The sequence below is a fragment of the Gymnoscopelus microlampas genome (assembly GCF_963454915.1).
Source record: "Gymnoscopelus microlampas genome assembly, chromosome: 2".
Lineage (NCBI taxonomy): Eukaryota > Metazoa > Chordata > Actinopteri > Myctophiformes > Myctophidae > Gymnoscopelus > Gymnoscopelus microlampas.
Genome location: NC_139939.1, coordinates 21,009,888 through 21,028,705, shown reverse-complemented (window position 1 = coordinate 21,028,705; position 18,818 = coordinate 21,009,888). Strand labels below are relative to the sequence as shown.

The window sequence follows — 18,818 nt, the reverse complement described above, 5'->3', positions numbered from 1 at the left end:
CTGGGGGTCCTTGACGGGGTTCTAGGGGGTCCCCAGCAAAATGTGTTCATATAGCACTTAAATCTGCTATTTACAAAAATAAATCTTGAAAAAAATATATTTTTGAAACATTTTAACAACACAAATCTTGTATGGCGGGGTCCCTGGCACAAAACATTTTCAGATGGAGGTCTGCGGCCAAATACAGAATCACTGGTTTAAGCGTTTAACCAATGTCTCCTTTCTCATCTCAGGTTTTCCAGGCCAGCCTGGCCCCCGAGGACCCCCTGGAGCTGAGGGACCAGAAGGTGATAGTGGTCCCCAGGGTCCTCAAGGGCCCGAGGGCCAACAGGCGCCAGCAGGACCCAAAGGTAAGGTATACTGTGTTAAATGCTCTCCATGACATGAATGGTCTTTTATTTATAATACTTAACCTTTACTTAGTAAACTTAGTAAACTAATACTCCTTGGTTGGCTCTTTCTGCCTCTCTACACCAAATCTCTTCCACAAATAACTGATCCACGACACGCTTTGAGCTTGTACATTGTTGTGAGCTTGCAGTTTGATGTGAGCTTGTAGATTGGCTATTTTCGGCAAATGTTTCCCTTAGATTAGGGATGCTAGGGTTCAAGTGTTTAATGCGAGCACAACTCGCATATCTTCTTTCGTCAAGCATGTTTTATTGGATAAAAAAATATCCAATTTAAATAAATAAATACAATAATAATCGTGGTTATTAAGAATGTGGCGGTGCACTCATGTCACCAGTGTCACTGATGGCATAATTCCTTACTACACCAGTCCTCCCGTATACAAACATGGGCCAATTTTGTTTGTATAGACGCTCGAACAAAGCCAGATGCACCATGGCGGATTAAACCCACAACTTCCGCGGTGGTGGGCAGGCACTGTACCACTGCGCCACCCGAGCGCAAACAATAATGATTTAAACCACTGTTTGTGTCATGAGTGCATCCACATGCACAGAACACAGATATTACACCACGATAATGTGACATAAGCATGTTTATAAAGTGACACATCCGTTTTGACATGTTACTACGCTGACGAAGGCTGTGTGCTCTAAGCCTTTAGGGAATTCATAGTACTGCCTGTGCCTAATTGAATACTGTACCCAAAGGACATTTCTGTGAGAGCTGCTGATTCTTGTTATGATTCTATCTTTATTACCCATGCCAAGAAAACGTCAGCAATCCTACGCTTGGGAACTGTTCATCTCAATTATCTTGTCATACTGAAAGAAAAAGTATGTTTTTTATGCCTTTTTAGGTGATGCAGGTGTTCCTGGTGCCCCAGGAATCCCAGGAGTCTCCAGTGGTAAGAGCGTTTTGCAAATACTTTCTATGTTGCTGTCACCCACTTGGTGTCAGGCGGGTTTAACACATCTGGTACTCAAGTAAGGGATAATCCACAACAAGCTGCGAGGTTATTGAAAAATAATGCAAACTCAAAATATGTTGCTCCAGGGACCCCCAGAAGTGATGATTTGAGTTACAAATGTTCTCTTTAAAAAACTACTTTTCAAAGATTGGCAAACATTTTCCACGATTTTTCAAAAAATAGCAGATCTACAAGCTCATAGTGCGGCACTTGGTGCCGCGCTATGAGCTTGTATATCTGCTATTTTTGAATAGCCAAAGTTAAAATAATCTGCTGAATGCTGACTGTTACAAATACACGTCTGACTCACTTTACTCTCATCATCTTTAATAAGATCAAATACATCAACAGACATCATCACTGTCACAGTGTCACAGAAACTATAGAATTCAAACCTGATCCATAAACGACACAATACAATATAAAACATGTTATCAGTAATAATCATATCAAACATGTCACCTTTATACCAATATAATTACAAACTGATTGTTTATAGTTATACACTACAAAATAAAAGTATATTATCAGGAACCATTTTATCTGTTCAACTCTCTGTCCACCATAGTGTTTATAAATCATGATCTACGTATATGTCTGTTTGTCTGTCTGTCTGTAATACCAAAGTCATTCTAAACTGAATGATACATGAATTAAATGATCAATGCAACCAATTACAAATAATACTTAATGACCTGCCATCAAATTTTAGCCCTTAATCAATACCAGATCAATATATTCTGTAGGTCTTTTATTGGACGCCAGACGTTCTAACTGTGGTTTTCCAGAGTGACACAGATCTTCCCTGGTAACATCTTCAGAGACTGACCTCCATAATCACCATTAAAAATAAATGGAAACAGTGTGTCAGTGAAAGTGTGTGTGAAGGTGTGTAGGTTCGTGTTAGAAGAATCAGGATCAGAGAAGGACAGCTGTCCTCTGTCCCAGTCCAGCTGGACTCTGATCCTCCGGGGTTTCTGATTCACTGAGAGATCAGTCCTCATAATATCAGACCCCGATGAGGAGACTGCATATATGTATTCACCTATGTATTCACAGAAGCGTATACACCAGTATCCACTCCCTGTGTTTCCCTTCCACTGGCAAGACTCCACACACACACCTATTTCCCAGTATTTATTGTCTCCAACCTCAACATCCCACCAGCTGTGAGACCCTGAGTTAAAGCCCTCAGAACCCAGGACTTGGCTCCAGCAGCCAAACCTCTCTGGGTTGTCAGGAAGCTGCTGCTTCTCCTCTACACATCTCACACTGGTCAGATCACCAGACAGCACCAGTTCAGGATGAGCAGTGTTGGGGTCCAGGATCACAGGAGTGTAGGAGATAAAGTCCTTCATCTTGTCCCAGACTCTGAAGGTCAGGTTCTTCAGGTGTTTGGCCTCGTCTATCAGCGCTCCTGAGACCGGCGGTGGGTCCTGCAGGGTGAGCTGGACTCCCTCCATCGTGGTCTTGTAGTTCTGCAGGAATGAGACGTGGTCGTCGACTCTCTGCTCGTTCTCAGCGGCTTGGATTGCATCGGAGAGGGTTTCCATTTCTCTGCTCAGACCCTCAATCCTCTCCTTCATCTCCTGACTCTTCTGAGCCTCTTCCTCCCGCAGAGCGGCGATCTTGGCCTCCTCTTCCTCCTGTAGGAACCGACGAAGATTCTGAAACTGTTCCTTAATCTGCGTCTCTGTGTTCCTGGCCTGAACCTTGATGTGATTTTCTGTTTCGTCGTAATCTGTTTTAAATTTATTAAAGACCTTCAGTTTTTTCTTTAAAGGCTTCAGTGATTCCCGGACCTTCTGTTTGCAAAGTCCAGATGCTTCGTCCACGGGTAAGAACTTGTGTCCGACATGTTTCTCTGAATCGCGACACACGACACACACCAGCTGTTGGTGGTCCAGACAGAAGAACTTGAGCTTCTCACCGTGTGCGGTGCAGAATACCTCAGAGCTCACCCCCGAGGAGCTCCGGCCTTTCTCCTCCAAGAGGTTCTCACCCAGGTTCTTCAGCACAAAGTTTGTAACAGGATGGTCCTCGGAGGATCTTATCTGACAGACAGGACATTCTTTTGTTGGTCTTTCCGTCCACCATTCCTGCAGACAGTCTTTGCAGAAGCTGTGGCCACAGGACAGCACATTGGGATGTTTAAAGATGTCATGACACACGGAACAGGTCAGCTCCGCTTCCTGAACAGTGAAACGGGAAGCCATTTTGTCTTCCGCTCCCTGCCGCTCCCTGATCTGGAATGTACCCCGAGGCTGTTGGAGGAATACTAGAAGAGGAATACTAGAAGACAAAACAACGATAACATTATGAGTATCTTGCTATGCAATAGATGTTAAGGGTATTTGAGCAACCACGTTAGCGGACACAACTCAGACCCGTGTCTTTGATGGTTTTATTATTCTAACATACAATAAACACACACTAACACTTTTAGGCCAGTAGGTTACAAACCTAGAAAAGAAAACACAAACAACAACACAACAACAAATTACTGACATGAAATAAACACACACAACTATAAAACATATCAGAAATATATACATTTATAAACACACTCTTATATCTTACCGTCAGTCTCTTGGAGCTCGAAATGGAAAATGACCAACACAGCAATAACACCCTGGTAACTAGTAACACTGATGCATGTGTAGAACACTGTCCTTTTAGTGAGGCATTCTCTCTATTTATATGGGTTTGGTCTACCCATGTGGGTGTAACCTTCTGTTGATTAATCATGTGATTAATCATGAATCCTCATCTGACCTAATCAATCAACACTCTCATGTGACTCTCATGTGACACATGCAAGTCCCCCGCTGTGGACCCCAACACCACAGGTCAGAGCTGAGGCCTTTAGAATCTGAATATATGTGTACCCATTATGACTAAATATCCATCTGAAAATAAGATAGTAAATAATATATACATTTTACTAGAAGGCCACATGTGCAGGTAACATGTCAATACAAACGCCACCGTTACATCATAATAATGGGTTGCTCCCAGTCATAAATAAATGTTGATTTTTGAGAGCATTAGTACTCAATGGATATTCCCTGAATAATAACTGTTTCAAATACACGACTAGAAGACTCCACTACAATCATTTGACAGCTTTAATTATTAGTTACTTTTGATTATTATTTCAAAACATGCATTAATCACTTAAGCCCTATATTATATCTTCGGCTCTTCAAAAATAGCAGATCTACAAGCTCACAATGTGTTGCGATGCGACGCGTTGTGAGCTTGTAGATCTGCTATTTTTGAAAGATTTCGACACATTTTGAAAACTTTGAAAAAAACTTTCCGCATAATGAACACTTTTACTTTTGGTACTTAACTACATTTTGATGCCAATACTTTTGCACTTTTACTAAAATTTTGAGCACCGAACTTTAACTTGTAACAGATTCTTTCCACAATGTGGTATACAAGCTGGTATACAAGCTGTGGTATACAAGCTCATAGCACGGCACTCGGTGCCACGCTATGAGCTTGTATATCTGCTATTTTTGAATAGCCAAAGAAATCTAAAATGACAGAGATGCGTTCCCGGATTGAATGGGTTAAATAATGCACATCCTCCTCCGGCCAATCAGAATCAAGTATTCTCTGTGGGCCATGGTATAGATGCTATTATTTGCAGCTATTATTTCATACAGGTCTGGTCTATTGCACTGTACATCCTACTATGCCTTCTTACTCTACTCTTCTCTTACCAAAGAATGTGGCTTCTAATTTCAGGTTCTTCGTCCAGACCGGGCGCCCCGGGCCCCCCGGGTGCCCCAGGACCACCTGGAACACCTGGTTCTGGATCTTCTGATGTAGAGGCCCTTTCAGAGTACATCCAGCGTGAGTGAGAGATTGTCCCCTCCACTCACCTATCAGTTCATAAGACGCTGACACACTGACCCAAACCCATCCTCGCGTCCTCCACTTGCCTTCTGACTGAGGAGGATGCAAGGAGGAGAGGCGAGGAGGGAGGAATCGACTGGGTTCGCTTTAACCACTTAATCCGTTAAAGGGATAGTTCACTCAAAAACTTATTTTTTTCTATCGATCAAGTCTCCATGGGGTGACTAATCGATAAAAAAAAAAGAATTCTGCAGAATACAAGTGTATTCTGCTGAAAATGGCTTTGCTCTCATTTATATGCCGTATGCCTTATTGTACACGTATCCTTTTTTTTCTCTCTTGCCATTATTATGTTATGTTGATGTGGATACTTGTTGAAGGCTTCTTCTTATTTTTATTTTTTTATTTTTTTTTAATTACATTACATTACATTACATTACATTACATTACATTACTTTACTTTACTTTACTTTACTTTACTTTACTTTACTTTACTTTACTTTACTTTACTTTACTTTACTTTACTTTACTTTACTTTATTATTATCATTATTATTATTATTATGTGATTGTATGTTGTTGAACTTCAACTTGATTCTGTTCATGGTTGACGACCTCCATGATGTTTACATGCAGAGCCCAATGTCAGGCAGTACTTGGCCGGGTCTCCAGGACCGCCCGGATCCCCGGGGCCCCCTGGTGAGCAGTCTGTGAATGACGTGGCGAGCCGAGTCATTTCCTACATTCAGAGTAAGTTCAATAGAGACTGTGTGAGATACAGTAGCAGCATTGTGTACAACTGTGGTTCTCAAACATTTTCATGTCAAGGACCCCCAAATGAATAGGTTAATTAATTGGTCGCGGACCCCCATCTGCATCTGTGTTGTTAAAATTTCTAAATGTTCCATAATTGTCAAAAATAGTAGATCTACAAGCTTGTAGATTGGTTATTTTCAAATTAGTACAGTATATAGATTTAAAGTCGGTAAACTAATTTAGCTGCTATATTAACACATTCTGCTGGGGCCTCCCTGGGGAAACCGGAAGAGTGGGCACTAGTGATGCACGGGTTGACCCGTACCGTAACCCGCGGGTCCCGCGGGGTCAACCCGCGGCGCGGGTGGGTCGAGTCAGAATTTCAGTGGCAATTATGCGGGCTGCGGGTGAGCGGGTCAGCCGCTCTCACACGAAAAAAATAAGTACAAAATCACATGCTCTTGTTTTGTCTTTATTCCTAATAAGAATAATAACAATAAAACCGTTTGAATACACTTGGGGATTATTTTCTAACCATGAAATTGCGGGTTGCGGGGCGGGTTGAGCCATAGATTTATATATGGCTTCGCGGGGCGGGTTGAGGCGGGTTGGGTTCCGTGGCGGGGCGGGGCGGGCGGGTCATGAAAAAACCCGACCCGCGCATCACTAGTGGGCACCTAACATTTGACATTTATGGCCTAATATTTCTACAATTGCTTGCTGCAAATGTCTGCAAAACCTGATATCCAGCCATTTTGGGCATAAACAATGAGTAAATGTTGGACTGATAATGATGTACCGTGGCGTGCATGTTCAAATCATGTATACTTTACATTACTTCAGACCATTTTCCAAATTCTTTATGTTTTACATTTTGGAGAGAAAATAGCCAATTTAACATTTAGGTTCCCACAATGTTTGGGTGCCCACTCTTACTGGAACCCTCTCAAAGAACCCCTGGGGGTCCCCGGACCCCACTTTTAGAACCACTGGTGTTTTAAGATTCATCTACATTGATAGTAATGACATGTTTCTCCTGTACTCTCATTCTAAATGGTTATGTCATATCATTGCTGTCGGGCAGAAACCTCATATCTCCATATTTTATCTTTTTATGTTTTTTCGTCAATTAAGATCTACAATTTTGTAGATCTGCTACTTTTGAATTTGAATCCTGAAAAGTAACTGTCTTGGACATATGAGGTTTCCACGCAACAGTGACGATATGTGTTAGCCACTTGAACCCCTGTGTCCATATTCTGGACCAAACATTAGCCAAAAATAGCCGAGCTACGGCTATTTTTGGCGCCGAAATCTCGGTGTAGATGGAAAAAGTGGTCAAAGTACAGTTGTAGCTCAGACAAATCCAGTTAATTCTCTAAGACTACAGGGGCTTATCTTATCTTACTATTGTGTTATAGGCACTGGTGTCCCTGGCTCTGGTGGACCGGGTCAACCTGGTCCACCTGGTCCACCAGGCTCCATCTCTGTCAATGACATTATCAACCTGTTGCAGCGTAAGTATGGAACCACTTTCACTTTAACTTAAAGAAAAGTTCAGTAATGGTAAAAAAAATTGCTGATCTACAAGCTCACAATGAATGTGTCACATCGTGCCGCGCTGTGAGCTTTTAGATCGACTATTTTTGCTATTTGTGTGTGACACTGTAGCAGGACGAAGGCCTAGTAGATAGTGACTGAGGTTTGGTAGTAGCCTGATTATCAGACTGAAGCTGCGTGGAGCTTCAGTCTGAAATTGGCTCCAGTGTCGGTGATTACAAGGGGGAGGGGATTAGAAATTCCCTAAACCAATCCTAAGGGATCCCCACGCCCACCTCCGCCTCTCATTGGACAATTCATTTGTACCGGAGAAGTCCTAGGTTCACATAAGTCCAGACCAAGAGGCAGTCCACTCAGAGAGTGGGCGGGTTCTATGGTATGGAACCAGGCTAGTTTGGTAGCACAGTGTGATATGGCCTTATCGTCTGTATCCAGGAGATGACGTGCGGAGGTATGTGGCCGGCCCCCCAGGCCCCCCGGGACCTCCTGGAGGATCTGGTCGTGGAGGCTATGGGTTTAACCCACAGGAAGTGTCAGACCAAGTGCTCCGGCTCATGAGCGGTGAGTGACAGTGACAACGTTTCATTTCATTAACAGTGTGATCAGTTGTCCTGAGAGCATGACTGTGATTGGTTATGTCCCCTGTGTGTGTGTGTGTGTGTGTGTGTGTGTGTGTGTGTGTGTGTGTGTGTGTGTGTGTGTGTGTGTGTGTGTGTGTGTGTGTGTGTGTGTGTGTGTGTGTGTGTGTGTGTGTGTGTGTGTGTGTGTGTGTGTGTGTGTCACCAGAGAGGGGGATGACGGGTGCGCCGGGACCCCCTGGTCCCCCAGGACTTCCGGGGACCCTCCAAGGAGACTGGACATCACTGCTGCAGAGTAAGAAACATATAGTTTGAACCAGGTAGCAAGGAAGCTCCGCTGGATTTGAGGCCAAATAGGAAGTCATTATCAGCAGTTCTAATTAATGGCCCAGCATATGTAGCTATTTCCCTATGTATTTTTCTCCATTCAGGTGTATGAGGTTTTGGCCTGACTTTATACTTAGTATACTTTATACTTGATTTTATTAGTAAACATAGGGTATCCTTCTAAGGCTTCTACTGGTTCTACCGAGGTTGAAGACCCACCCAATAGTCGTTTCCGGTTGTTTTGAACAGTGCGGGTATCAATGAACGCTGCGGGCAAGCGCTCTGGAGGACATGATATCCAGAGCACTCCTCCGCTCATAAAACGTTATCTGTGGACACGGCCCTGTCCTCGGGTGTTTTGAACACACTGTCAGTCAGCATCAGCCTGTTTGTTTACCAAGAACCAAGTGATTGATATAACCTTTTCATTGTCTCACCTCTAGGTGGCGTCGTGGGTCCCCAGGGGCCTCCTGGTCCACCTGGTTCCCCAGGTATCCCAGGCAGCAACGGTCGTCAAGGACCACCGGGACCACCAGGACTGTCGACCTCAGCATACGGCCTGGAAGACATTCAAGACTACCTGCAACGTGAGTGTAAACTAGAACCATGACGATGAAAGGAATCATGAATGGAATCCTGTCTCTTCTTCGTTCTTCTTTCGGCTAATTCCCATTAGGGGGTCGCCACAGCAGTTCTTTTCTCTGCGTCTTCCTGCTAAAGTGGGGCGTTAATTTACCAAAAAACACAAAAAGTTAGAATATGGAGGTTTCTGCCCGCCAGCAACGCTATGCATTGATAAATCATCCCTTCATTTGATCCATTCCATTCCATTGCTCTTAGGTGTTGACTTCAGGGGTGCTCCTGGGCCCCCCGGGCCTCGTGGACCTGAGGGCCCCCCCGGGGCCGGGGCCCCCAGTGGACTGGTCACCTACGCCGAACACTCCAACAGGCAGATGATCCGAGCACAGCTGCAAGAGTACATTAAGAGTGCGTTAAACTCGCACACACGCACACACACACACACACACACACACACACACACACACACACACACACACACACACACACACACATACACGCGCGTTGTGAGCTTGTATATTCGCTATTTTCGCAGAATGTTTGCCCATTAAGACTTGCTCAAAATTGGGATGCTTAAGTGGTTGAAAATAGTCACGTATTAATTTCTTATAAATAACCATGTCTCCCAGGTGACAGTTTGATGGGGGCCATGAATGGACCTCCTGGACCCCCAGGTCTGCCTGGAGCTCCTGGGCGTAAAGGTGACCGAGGGGAGGCGAGCGACTACAGGACCAGTCAGGGCAGCAAACAGGCCGAAGGCCCCGACTACTCCACCATGGCTGTCAGAGTGACTGACTACATCAAATGTAAGTGATATGAAGTCTGCTTATCCTAAATCCCAAGACCCTTGGCTTGACATGCATTAGGCCACGGACCCCCATTTGATATGATTTGTAATCTCTGGGACCCCCAATCTACACTGTAAAATGCTAAGTGTTATTTAAAGGGATAGTTCACCCAAAACATTACTTTTTTCCTATCGATTAGTCACCCCAGACTTGAATTCATGGGTATTGTTTTGTTTTTGTCGCATTCCTAAGCCAATAATTTGATGAAACAGCGGACGGGTAGTCAGCGGTTCCGGTAGTAGACACAAAGGAGACTCTTTGTGTCTCCTACCGGAACCACGGAACTGCCGCGGCTTAGGAATGCGACAAAAACAAAACAATATCCATGAATTCAAGTCTCCATGGAGTGGCTAATCCATAGAAAATAAAGTCATTTTGGGGGTGACCGGTGAAGTATTAAATCTGAGAGTGTACAAATGGAACAAATTCACCAAACGTTGGTTTCATTCATGCACTCTCAGACATACGGGTCCATTTGTTTCCTAATTATCAATCATTTAGCTGGGGACCCCTAGAACCCCGCTGGGGGTCTCCGAGCCCACATTGAGAATGTGTCCTAATAAGCAAAATAAAGAAACTGCTTCCTAGTTCAATATCGAACACTCATGCATTTAGCCTACATTAATGGCCTGCTGATAACGTTTTGATAACACTTACTGTACTGAATATTTCTTGTCAGAGCTTTTAGATGGCCCTGGGATATTATCCTTCTATCCGACCAATCACTCAGACAGTTCATTGTCTGATCATTACAAATGTTAGCTGACTATGTCTTTAACCCATTAAGACCTGAAGCCGATTCCACAAATGTCTTCTAAATCCCAACAGTATTCTGAAAAAACGTATGTTTCTATATCAGTGGTGCTCAAACTTTTTCATGTCAAGGACCCCGAAAATGATATGCTTCTGGCTGCCGACCCCCATCTCAAAATATGTTGTTCCAGGGACCCCCAGAAGCAAAGATTTCAGTTAAAATGTTCGTTTTAAAAGAATATATTCAAAGATTTGCACACATTTTCACGATTTTTGAATAGCAAAAGTGTAAAATAGTGCCTTTTAGCTCAAATCAAAAAATTACACAGATGTGTTCCAGGTCTTAACTCATTCAGTGCCAAACTTATTTCTGGCAAAGAATTATTATTATTTTTTAAAACTTTTTTAATTTAAATTTTTTTTTTTAATGACGTCGGTGACGTCATTGGCACTCTGGGCTTATGAAAAACGTGACGTCGGCGACATCAATGGCACTGAATGAGTTTATGGGTTAACAATAATCATTATCACCTGACTTGTAGCTCATGGTCTGCTACGTGACATCGGTCGAGACCAGCGTATTTTCCAAGGACCCCCAGGACCGCCCGGTCCCCCGGGTTCCCCTGGATACAGTCGATGGGACGGCTCCCCCGGAAACTTCACCGATCTGGTGGAATACGTCAAAAGTACGTAAAACAAATGTGCAGAAATGACAGTTACAGAAAACACGTTGATGAAGCAGTAAGATAATAATGATGATTGGTTCTCTACAGATCATGGAGCCATCACAGGACCCCCTGGAAGACCAGGGCAGAAGGGAGAGATGGGATTCCCTGGTCATAGAGGAGACAAAGGTACACTGTTTAATGCAAAAGTGTTCTAAAGCCCTAAAGGCTTTTTATCACAAATAGCCAATGTACAACTGAGTATTTATTATACTGTATGTTGTTGGCTCCTGAGTTTTCTGTGTTTTCGTTTAAAATTGTATATTTTGAAGGTATATAATATTTGTTTTAGGTGCTTTTGTATCGCTATTCGCTAGATGGTATAGAATCTATACCATCTAGCGAATAGCGATGTATGAAGTAATGAAGGATGAAGTAAAAGTATCAATACTGCAATGCATGTTGTAAATGTTACAAGGTATTACAAATGTACTTTGGTGAAAGTACAAACGTATTGGCATCAAAATGTACTTAAAGTACCAAAAGTAAAAGTACTGCATGCAGAATGTCCCATTTCACGTGTTCAAAATGTATGCAAATCTTTTGAAAATAGATTCAATCACAACACGTCGCAAAGCGACATAGATGGAGCTTGTAGACTATTTTCAAATAGACAAAATATATATAGAGCTTTAGTGGTTAATGTGCAGTATGTTCAGTAATAAAAATCTAAAAAGTGACTGGTTAACTCAAGTTTTCAAATAATTGTACTGGAGTGAAAGTACAATATTTTCCTAAGAGACGTATTGGACTGTAAAAGTAAAAGTATTGCAAATACTCCACTAAAGTAAAAATACCTCAAAATTGTACATAAGTACAGTACTTAGCTACTTTACACCACTGATACTGACCATGACACATGATTCTCGATGTTGAGAAGTGAGAACCAGTCCCCTAACTGCTCCCCAGGCGTTCCTAACTGTTCCTAACAATTCCACGTATGTGCAAATGTACAGTACAGCGACAAAATTACCCCAAAGGAGTGGGGACTCATTTTGATATAGGATACTTTATACTCTGTCATGGTACAGGTGAGCCGGGCGTCTCTGGGCAAGAGGGACGGACGGGAGAAAAGGGTGAGAGAGGTGAGTCGTCATCATCATCATCCTCAATACTGACAACCTACAGCAGGGGTCTTCAACGTTTTCAGGCCAAGGACCCCCTAGCTGAGAGAGAGATGAGGCAGGGACCCCCTCTATAGTGTATAAAATTGTATTTCAGGTTAAACTTTTTTTGTTTACTTGGTCTGCTCTTTTTTTCCCTCTACACCTATACTTCTGAGCCAAAAATAGCAGATCTACAAGCTCACAACGCCTCGCGCTGCGAGGCGTTGTGAGCTTGTAGATCTGCTATTTTTGTGGTTAAGGTAAAAAAATCACACCCAGTGTGAAGTGGGCGGTGAAGTGTGGTCATCACAGTGGTCATCACAGACCCATGACTCAAAAACCATAAATGTTTTTTTTTTCAAGTGCATAGTCCTATTTATAGGACTATGCACATGTGTCATGTGTCTCGCTAGCCAATCACAGTGCTGAATAGAGTCAGCCAATCACAATGACGCTAGTGGTCATCACAGTGATGGAAGCTCACTTAAAGAAAAGTATAGATTTGCATTGAATGTGTAGCGGTTAGGGGTGTACAATGGGTGGCCAACCACAGTGCAGGATTAGGGGGGTACAATGGGTGGCCAATCACAGTGCAGCAAATGTCAATGTCCCAACCTCACATATAGGGGCGGCTACACCGCCCAAAAATGAAATCATATCACACAGAGATTTGGCGGACCCCCTGTAGTAACTCTGAGGACCCCCTAGGGGTCCCGGACGGACCCCCTGTTGAAGACCCCTGACCTACAGCACAGATGTTAGTGGTTCTCAAAGTGTTAACAAACCCTTGCTCATTGTTGTCCATCAGGAGACTCCACACTGGTGACGCGGAGGAAGAGGAGGAATGTAGGAGTTTGAGATGACCGTCACTCCATGTATTAAAGAGCACACATAGGCTACTCTATGGCACAAGTGGGTTTGCTGTAAGAACTCTGTATGCTATTCACCTGCCAATAATCATTGATGTGTGACAGCGTGAGCAATGAGGATGGTTGAGACTAAGAGATGGTGTACTTTTAGTGCAGTGTTTCCCAAACTAAATGAGCAAAAAATAAAAATACCAAAAAATCAGAAAATTGCACAAAACATGACATAAAATAAAAATAGAACAATTTTCACAAGACTTTTTGGAAGACATTTTCCAAAAAAATAAAATACAGTGAAAATAGCCAATCTAAAAGCTCACAGCGCGCCACATCGACGTATTGTGAGCTTATAGATTTTCACATTTAAAAAAAATAGGGCTTAAGTTCATTCTTGTAAATTTGGGTCCTCGGGACACATCAAATCTATCTTTTGGGTCTTGAGCTGAGAAGTTTAGGAACACCTGATTTAGTGTATATGACTGGATTTTGTTGATCAGTGTTTCTAGTACCGATATAGTATGAATGAAAATTAAATCAGGGATCATGTTGTATAGTTTTGGGTTTGTTTGTTTTATTGTATTCAGAATTGGAATTCTGGAGTTTTTCTAATGATAAAGTTTTTTATACTAAACCTTTTTCACAAGAATGAGAATGTCAAAGTATACTGTATTTCATAAGATGTTTTTCTTTAAATTGTTGTCACTTGAGATGAAATAAAGTTTTGTTCATATTTTTCTTTCTCACATTATAAATACAGATACATTACTCTGTGGAAGATAAAGACAACGCATCACACAAATATCAAAGATAATTGTTTATTTACAGTTCAATTCAAATCTACAGTATACAGGCATTCTAAACTACCAACTTTTCTTTAAAACAATGCATAACGATTCCGAGATGGAAGTTCTCCTATTTCTTCAATAAACATTCAAGAATTTAATCAAAATTTAGTCCTGATTAAGCAGATTTCTTTTTTTTTAACGATTTACACTGTTGAATGTGAAATTTAAGCATTGCAGCAAACTTGTAAAAGTGAATAAACTACTGCACAGATATTGTAGTACAGATCCGTTTTCATATAAATAGTTACCGTCAGAGAATCTTCGTGAAAGGCGCACAGCACACAGTTCACGTTATTTTTGTACATAACTAAACAGACCAATCATTAAATAGCTTTGAGACATAAATTTCAATGGCCAAATCAGAGGCAATGACATGATCAAATAAACCAATCAATGGGCATGATGGCCTAAACCAGTCAGGTCCATTTTGTTGGAATTTCATGTTTATAGCCGCAACAAATATGAATCTTTTAACCACTTAAGCCTTATACTGTATTTTTTTCATTAAATAGCAAAATAGCTGATCTGCGTGTAGATCCGCTATTTTCAAAAATGTTTACCTATGACATGCCCAAAACAGGGTTGAAAGTGGTTAAGAATAATGGCAACTCGGCCCACACACATTATTTTTGCTAATGGTTTGGATTTAGTTGAGCTTAAGAGTCTGAATAAAAACAATGTAAACGTCTTAATAAAATAATGAAATATGAAGAAATATTTTAGATAATATAATCAGTGAATGTAATTCACATGGCAAATTGGCGCAGAACCTAGAGCTTGATCAAAAACCTACAAAAGGGTACACAGTATATTGATACGTTTCTTTAAGGCTATCAGCTAATAAAATGGTATAATCTTTTCAATAAACAGAAAATCAAAAGCCATGCAGGTCAACCCATAATAAAACCTGGTAGCAACATACCTTATGAAGAGGCATTGGAAGAAAAAAAAGCAAAGTCACACCACAATGCTACTGCTGCACAAAAAACATGTACAGTAACTGTACAATGTACTTTCTCCTGTATTTTCTGGAAAGTTTACAGTCACATTTACATAATGTTGACTACAGGTGTCTTGACCATTGTGTACTGGAATCCTGCTTTGTATAATTATAAACAAATACAATGACATACAGGGACTATGAGCATACTTCCTTCATTCCAGTAAAAGTGTATACAGTAGATTCAAGACTTTTACCCCCACAACAGATGGCTCTTTAAAACTATAAAGGACCGTTCTGGAAAGGTTCAGGTTATGGAACCCTTCATAGTGGAAAAGAGCCAAGAGATATAGGCTGGTGTGACCCTGTGACGAACAGACAGACCAACATAACAGGTCTAACTAGATTTCTATAGATCCATACTAAGCTAAACTAAACTAAACACAACGCCATGACACAGTCTGGCATTATTTACACCACAGTGACATCCTTCTTGTCAGATGAACAGTGATACCTTGTCTCTGAATGTAAACACCATTATCTATTCTACAACACGCCCAGAACCAAAACATCTGCCACCATTTCTCCACTCGTTGCACAAAAACAAGGCAACTGAATTTCACAGACGCGCTTGAGGAAGGGCCGGGCATTTCACCAAAAATGCATAAAAAAACTGACATTTAGAACCAGTTTTTTTAATAGATATTGTTTTATTTCTTATATATCGAACAAATCGAATAAAGATATTATTTTTATGATCGATTAACCACTTAACTCTGTATTATACTTTGTTGTACAAACGTGGCGTGCAAAAATAGCAGATGTACAAGCTCGCGACACGTTGTGAGCTTGTACATCTGCTATTCACTATTAAAAGAAAATAGTGTTCTATTTGTAATCGATGCAAAAGTTTGAAATAATTGTGCTATTGTGCCAGCCCTAGCTTGAGGCATGCTGAAGAAACCCTGGAGAGAGAGAGAGAGAGAAAATGTGCTAAGATTTGCATTGACGGCCAAGCATAAGACTGGGTATTTCAACCCTAAATGCATTGTAAACTAAAATGTATACTATAAAGAGATATGTCCGATGTCATACAAAATATATTGTATCATGATCATGCCTATGACTGGAGTTATTACAAAATGTGCTCTTCATCCACCATAAGAACATTCTATTTCCCACTAGACCACAGTTAGTTCCAACCTTGGGATTGGCTGAGAGGCATTCCGAGTGCCAATATCTCCCGGTAACAGCGTTTTGTATCGTTGTTGTCGGGCAGAAACCTTGTATCTCCATAATTTCAACTATTTTCAATTATTTTCGTAAATTAAAGCCCTACTTCATCAGACAAGTGTTGAACAAAAGTAGAGAAAATGGTAGACCTTACAGCTCAAAATGGATCGCATTGTGAGCTTGTAGATACAGTATGCCATTTTATATCTTTTATATTATTTTTCAAACAGTAATAAAAAAGGAACGGTTATGGACATACAAGATTTCCACCCAACAGCGTCAACATGCACCTTTTTTATTACCTAAATCGTAACAGAATAGCCGTCACCAGCTGGAGTTACAAGTCGAAGATCGCAGCATATTAGTGCCAAAATCTCACGGTATAGCGCAACGTGTTGTTATCGCTTCAAATCAATTAGAACTGATATGGTTATTCACCATAGAAAAACGAGATTGGTACGTTATAAAAATGCTATCCTTCCTTCTAGTGCAAATCTCTAATCTGAGAAATAATGAGCAGCACAAAAAAAGTATGAAAAGAAAAATCATAAGTGCTGAGATTTAAAAGCTTAGTAAAGTCAAATGCTACAGGCACTAGATTCTTCATCAAATTCAATTTAAAAAACATGGGCATAAAAATAAAATCACTTCACTTTAGTGGTTTTGAGGCAAACCAAGCCATGGTACCAAAATACTGACTTTAAAATCCTTCACTTTGCCATCGTTACAGCCTTCATTTCATGGGGTTACGTTAAGAATCACTGACAGCTGCAAAAAACTGTATAAACAGAGAAAAAATAAAACAAACTAAAATGGTGAAAACAAAGAGGGGTCATCGTGTTTCCCAACGCGTGGCATCAGAGAACGTGGCCCATCATCCTCTCTACCTGAGACACAGAACCGGGTTAAAACACTGTGGTTTTTTGAGAGACAACAATCCTCTTCCATTCTCCCAAAGTCACCCTTGGACTGGCGGGGGGGGGCAAGAAGGCAGCGCTGGGCTGAGGTTTCGTCTCTTCACGAGTGAACGTCAATGTTCCACTGTCTACAGAACGACTGCATGTGTGTGTGTGTGTGTGTGTGTGTGTGTGCGATTTCACCTTCGTAAGAATGTATGAAAATATACTGTGTGTAAAGGAACGGTACGTGTACAGTATGTGTGTGTGTAGGATAAACTTGTGCCTGATTTATACTTTGTTGCATGCCGCAGATATCAGCATCACAGAACCAAAAAAAAACAGCGTTTAGGGCGGTCCTTCATACGGGATGGTGTCAGGATTGGTTTTCAAAAGCAGTGGGCGTAGGGTTGTTACGGCTGGTTTTCTCCTCTGTTCAAGCCTTCAAAAATTAGACTTCCCCAGACTTATCAGTGTGTGGAGTGTGTGTGAGGTCAAGTGAGACTATGCAGGACACTGCTATTTTGCGGGATGCCGGCCCACAACCAAGTAGGAGTCAGGCTTTTTAAAAGCCTGTAGAGTGGACGCTGGGAATGGGGTAGAACTTGGAGATGCGGCTCTGGCTGGAGGGGTTAAGGCACTCGGACTCTCCGGTCATCTTAAAGAAGACCTCCTGCTCCTGCAGCTTCCTGGCAAACTCCTCCTCCAAGGCCTGGAGGAAAAAAAACATTCACAAACAACGTTTTTACTTCAACCTCATTCTTTCATCAGCTTGGGAAGGATTTCTTTTTTTTAAAGATTTTTCCCCAAAAAATTATGCCAGACTTACGTAACTTCTGCAAAGTCAAACTTAACGTCTGCAAACTTACCATGCAAACTGCTAGCCTAGCCATTTAGCTGGCTCTGCCGAGACTCTGTTTGATCAGCACAGCTGATTTTTATATTTTGATTAGTTTCATTTGAGTGTGCCGTCATGCTTAGATTGCTTGGTCGGAACTACCTGATGTATAATGGATAATAATAACAGTGAGGTACTGGGTGGGTGGTGTACCTTCTTCCTAGGCCGGAGCTTCTCTCTCCACTCCTTCAGCTCTGCAGAGTGCTCCTCATCCAACTCCTTCAGCTTCTGAGTCTCATGTTCGATCAGCAGATGGCACTTCTCATTCTGAAACACATACGGTACGTTGGTCTCAATCACTCACCACTGGACCGTGCACTTAACAACTGGTGTGTGTGTGTGTGTGTGGTTTGTGCATGTGCTTCAGTTAGTACGTGAAATAACAGAAGAATGTCCAATATCGGTTTGCTTTTCTGTTCCGTGTCTTTTCATGTGAGAAACCTTTTTGTTGTCTGACCAAAAGAGGTCAGACAACAAGCAGACCTCTCTGTATTTTTTACAATTCCTTAAAACACGGTGTAAGGATCTTGTGAAATGTAGCTTAACTTTCAACTTGGCGTCCCTATTTGGGGCCATTTTCAAATGGTTACCGGTAGTTTTGTGAATACAAGCAATGCATATCGTCTCTGTTTAGTGAAAAGCTCATGTGTCACAAAAA

At 41.7% G+C, this 18,818-nt stretch overlaps 3 protein-coding genes across 4 annotated transcripts in view; 1 reads left to right on the top strand and 2 right to left on the bottom strand.

Moving 5' to 3' along the window:
• col17a1a (collagen, type XVII, alpha 1a) overlaps positions 1-14,091 on the top strand; it is a 44,068-nt gene extending 29,977 nt beyond the window's left edge. For both annotated transcript variants that reach the window (XM_084080520.1, XM_084080519.1), the window contains 14 exons: positions 234-350; positions 1,271-1,318; positions 5,141-5,248; positions 5,887-6,000; positions 7,428-7,523; positions 8,002-8,127; positions 8,353-8,439; positions 8,915-9,058; positions 9,312-9,458; positions 9,680-9,856; positions 11,194-11,337; positions 11,425-11,505; positions 12,408-12,461; positions 13,291-14,091. In XM_084080520.1, coding sequence (XP_083936646.1) covers positions 234-350; positions 1,271-1,318; positions 5,141-5,248; positions 5,887-6,000; positions 7,428-7,523; positions 8,002-8,127; positions 8,353-8,439; positions 8,915-9,058; positions 9,312-9,458; positions 9,680-9,856; positions 11,194-11,337; positions 11,425-11,505; positions 12,408-12,461; positions 13,291-13,340 — 1,493 coding nt within the window. In that variant the 3' untranslated portion in view covers positions 13,341-14,091. The remainder of the gene's footprint in view (positions 1-233; positions 351-1,270; positions 1,319-5,140; positions 5,249-5,886; positions 6,001-7,427; positions 7,524-8,001; positions 8,128-8,352; positions 8,440-8,914; positions 9,059-9,311; positions 9,459-9,679; positions 9,857-11,193; positions 11,338-11,424; positions 11,506-12,407; positions 12,462-13,290) is intronic.
• LOC311065128 (nuclear factor 7, ovary-like) lies at positions 2,152-3,597 on the bottom strand (the record flags this gene model as incomplete). The annotated part of the gene is made up of 2 exons (XM_084085345.1): positions 2,152-3,435; positions 3,523-3,597. 2 exons carry the CDS (start codon positions 3,595-3,597, stop codon positions 2,152-2,154), a joined length of 1,359 nt encoding a protein of 452 aa, XP_083941471.1.
• Positions 14,092-14,149: 58 nt separating the features above from the next.
• The window catches only part of LOC311061839 (STE20-like serine/threonine-protein kinase), a 52,779-nt gene continuing 48,110 nt past the window's right edge, over positions 14,150-18,818 (bottom strand). Inside the window, exons 18-19 of the mRNA XM_084080536.1 lie at positions 18,314-18,427; positions 14,150-17,974 (exon numbers count right to left, since the gene is read on the bottom strand). Coding sequence (XP_083936662.1) covers positions 17,828-17,974; positions 18,314-18,427 — 261 coding nt within the window. The 3' untranslated portion in view covers positions 14,150-17,827. The remainder of the gene's footprint in view (positions 17,975-18,313; positions 18,428-18,818) is intronic.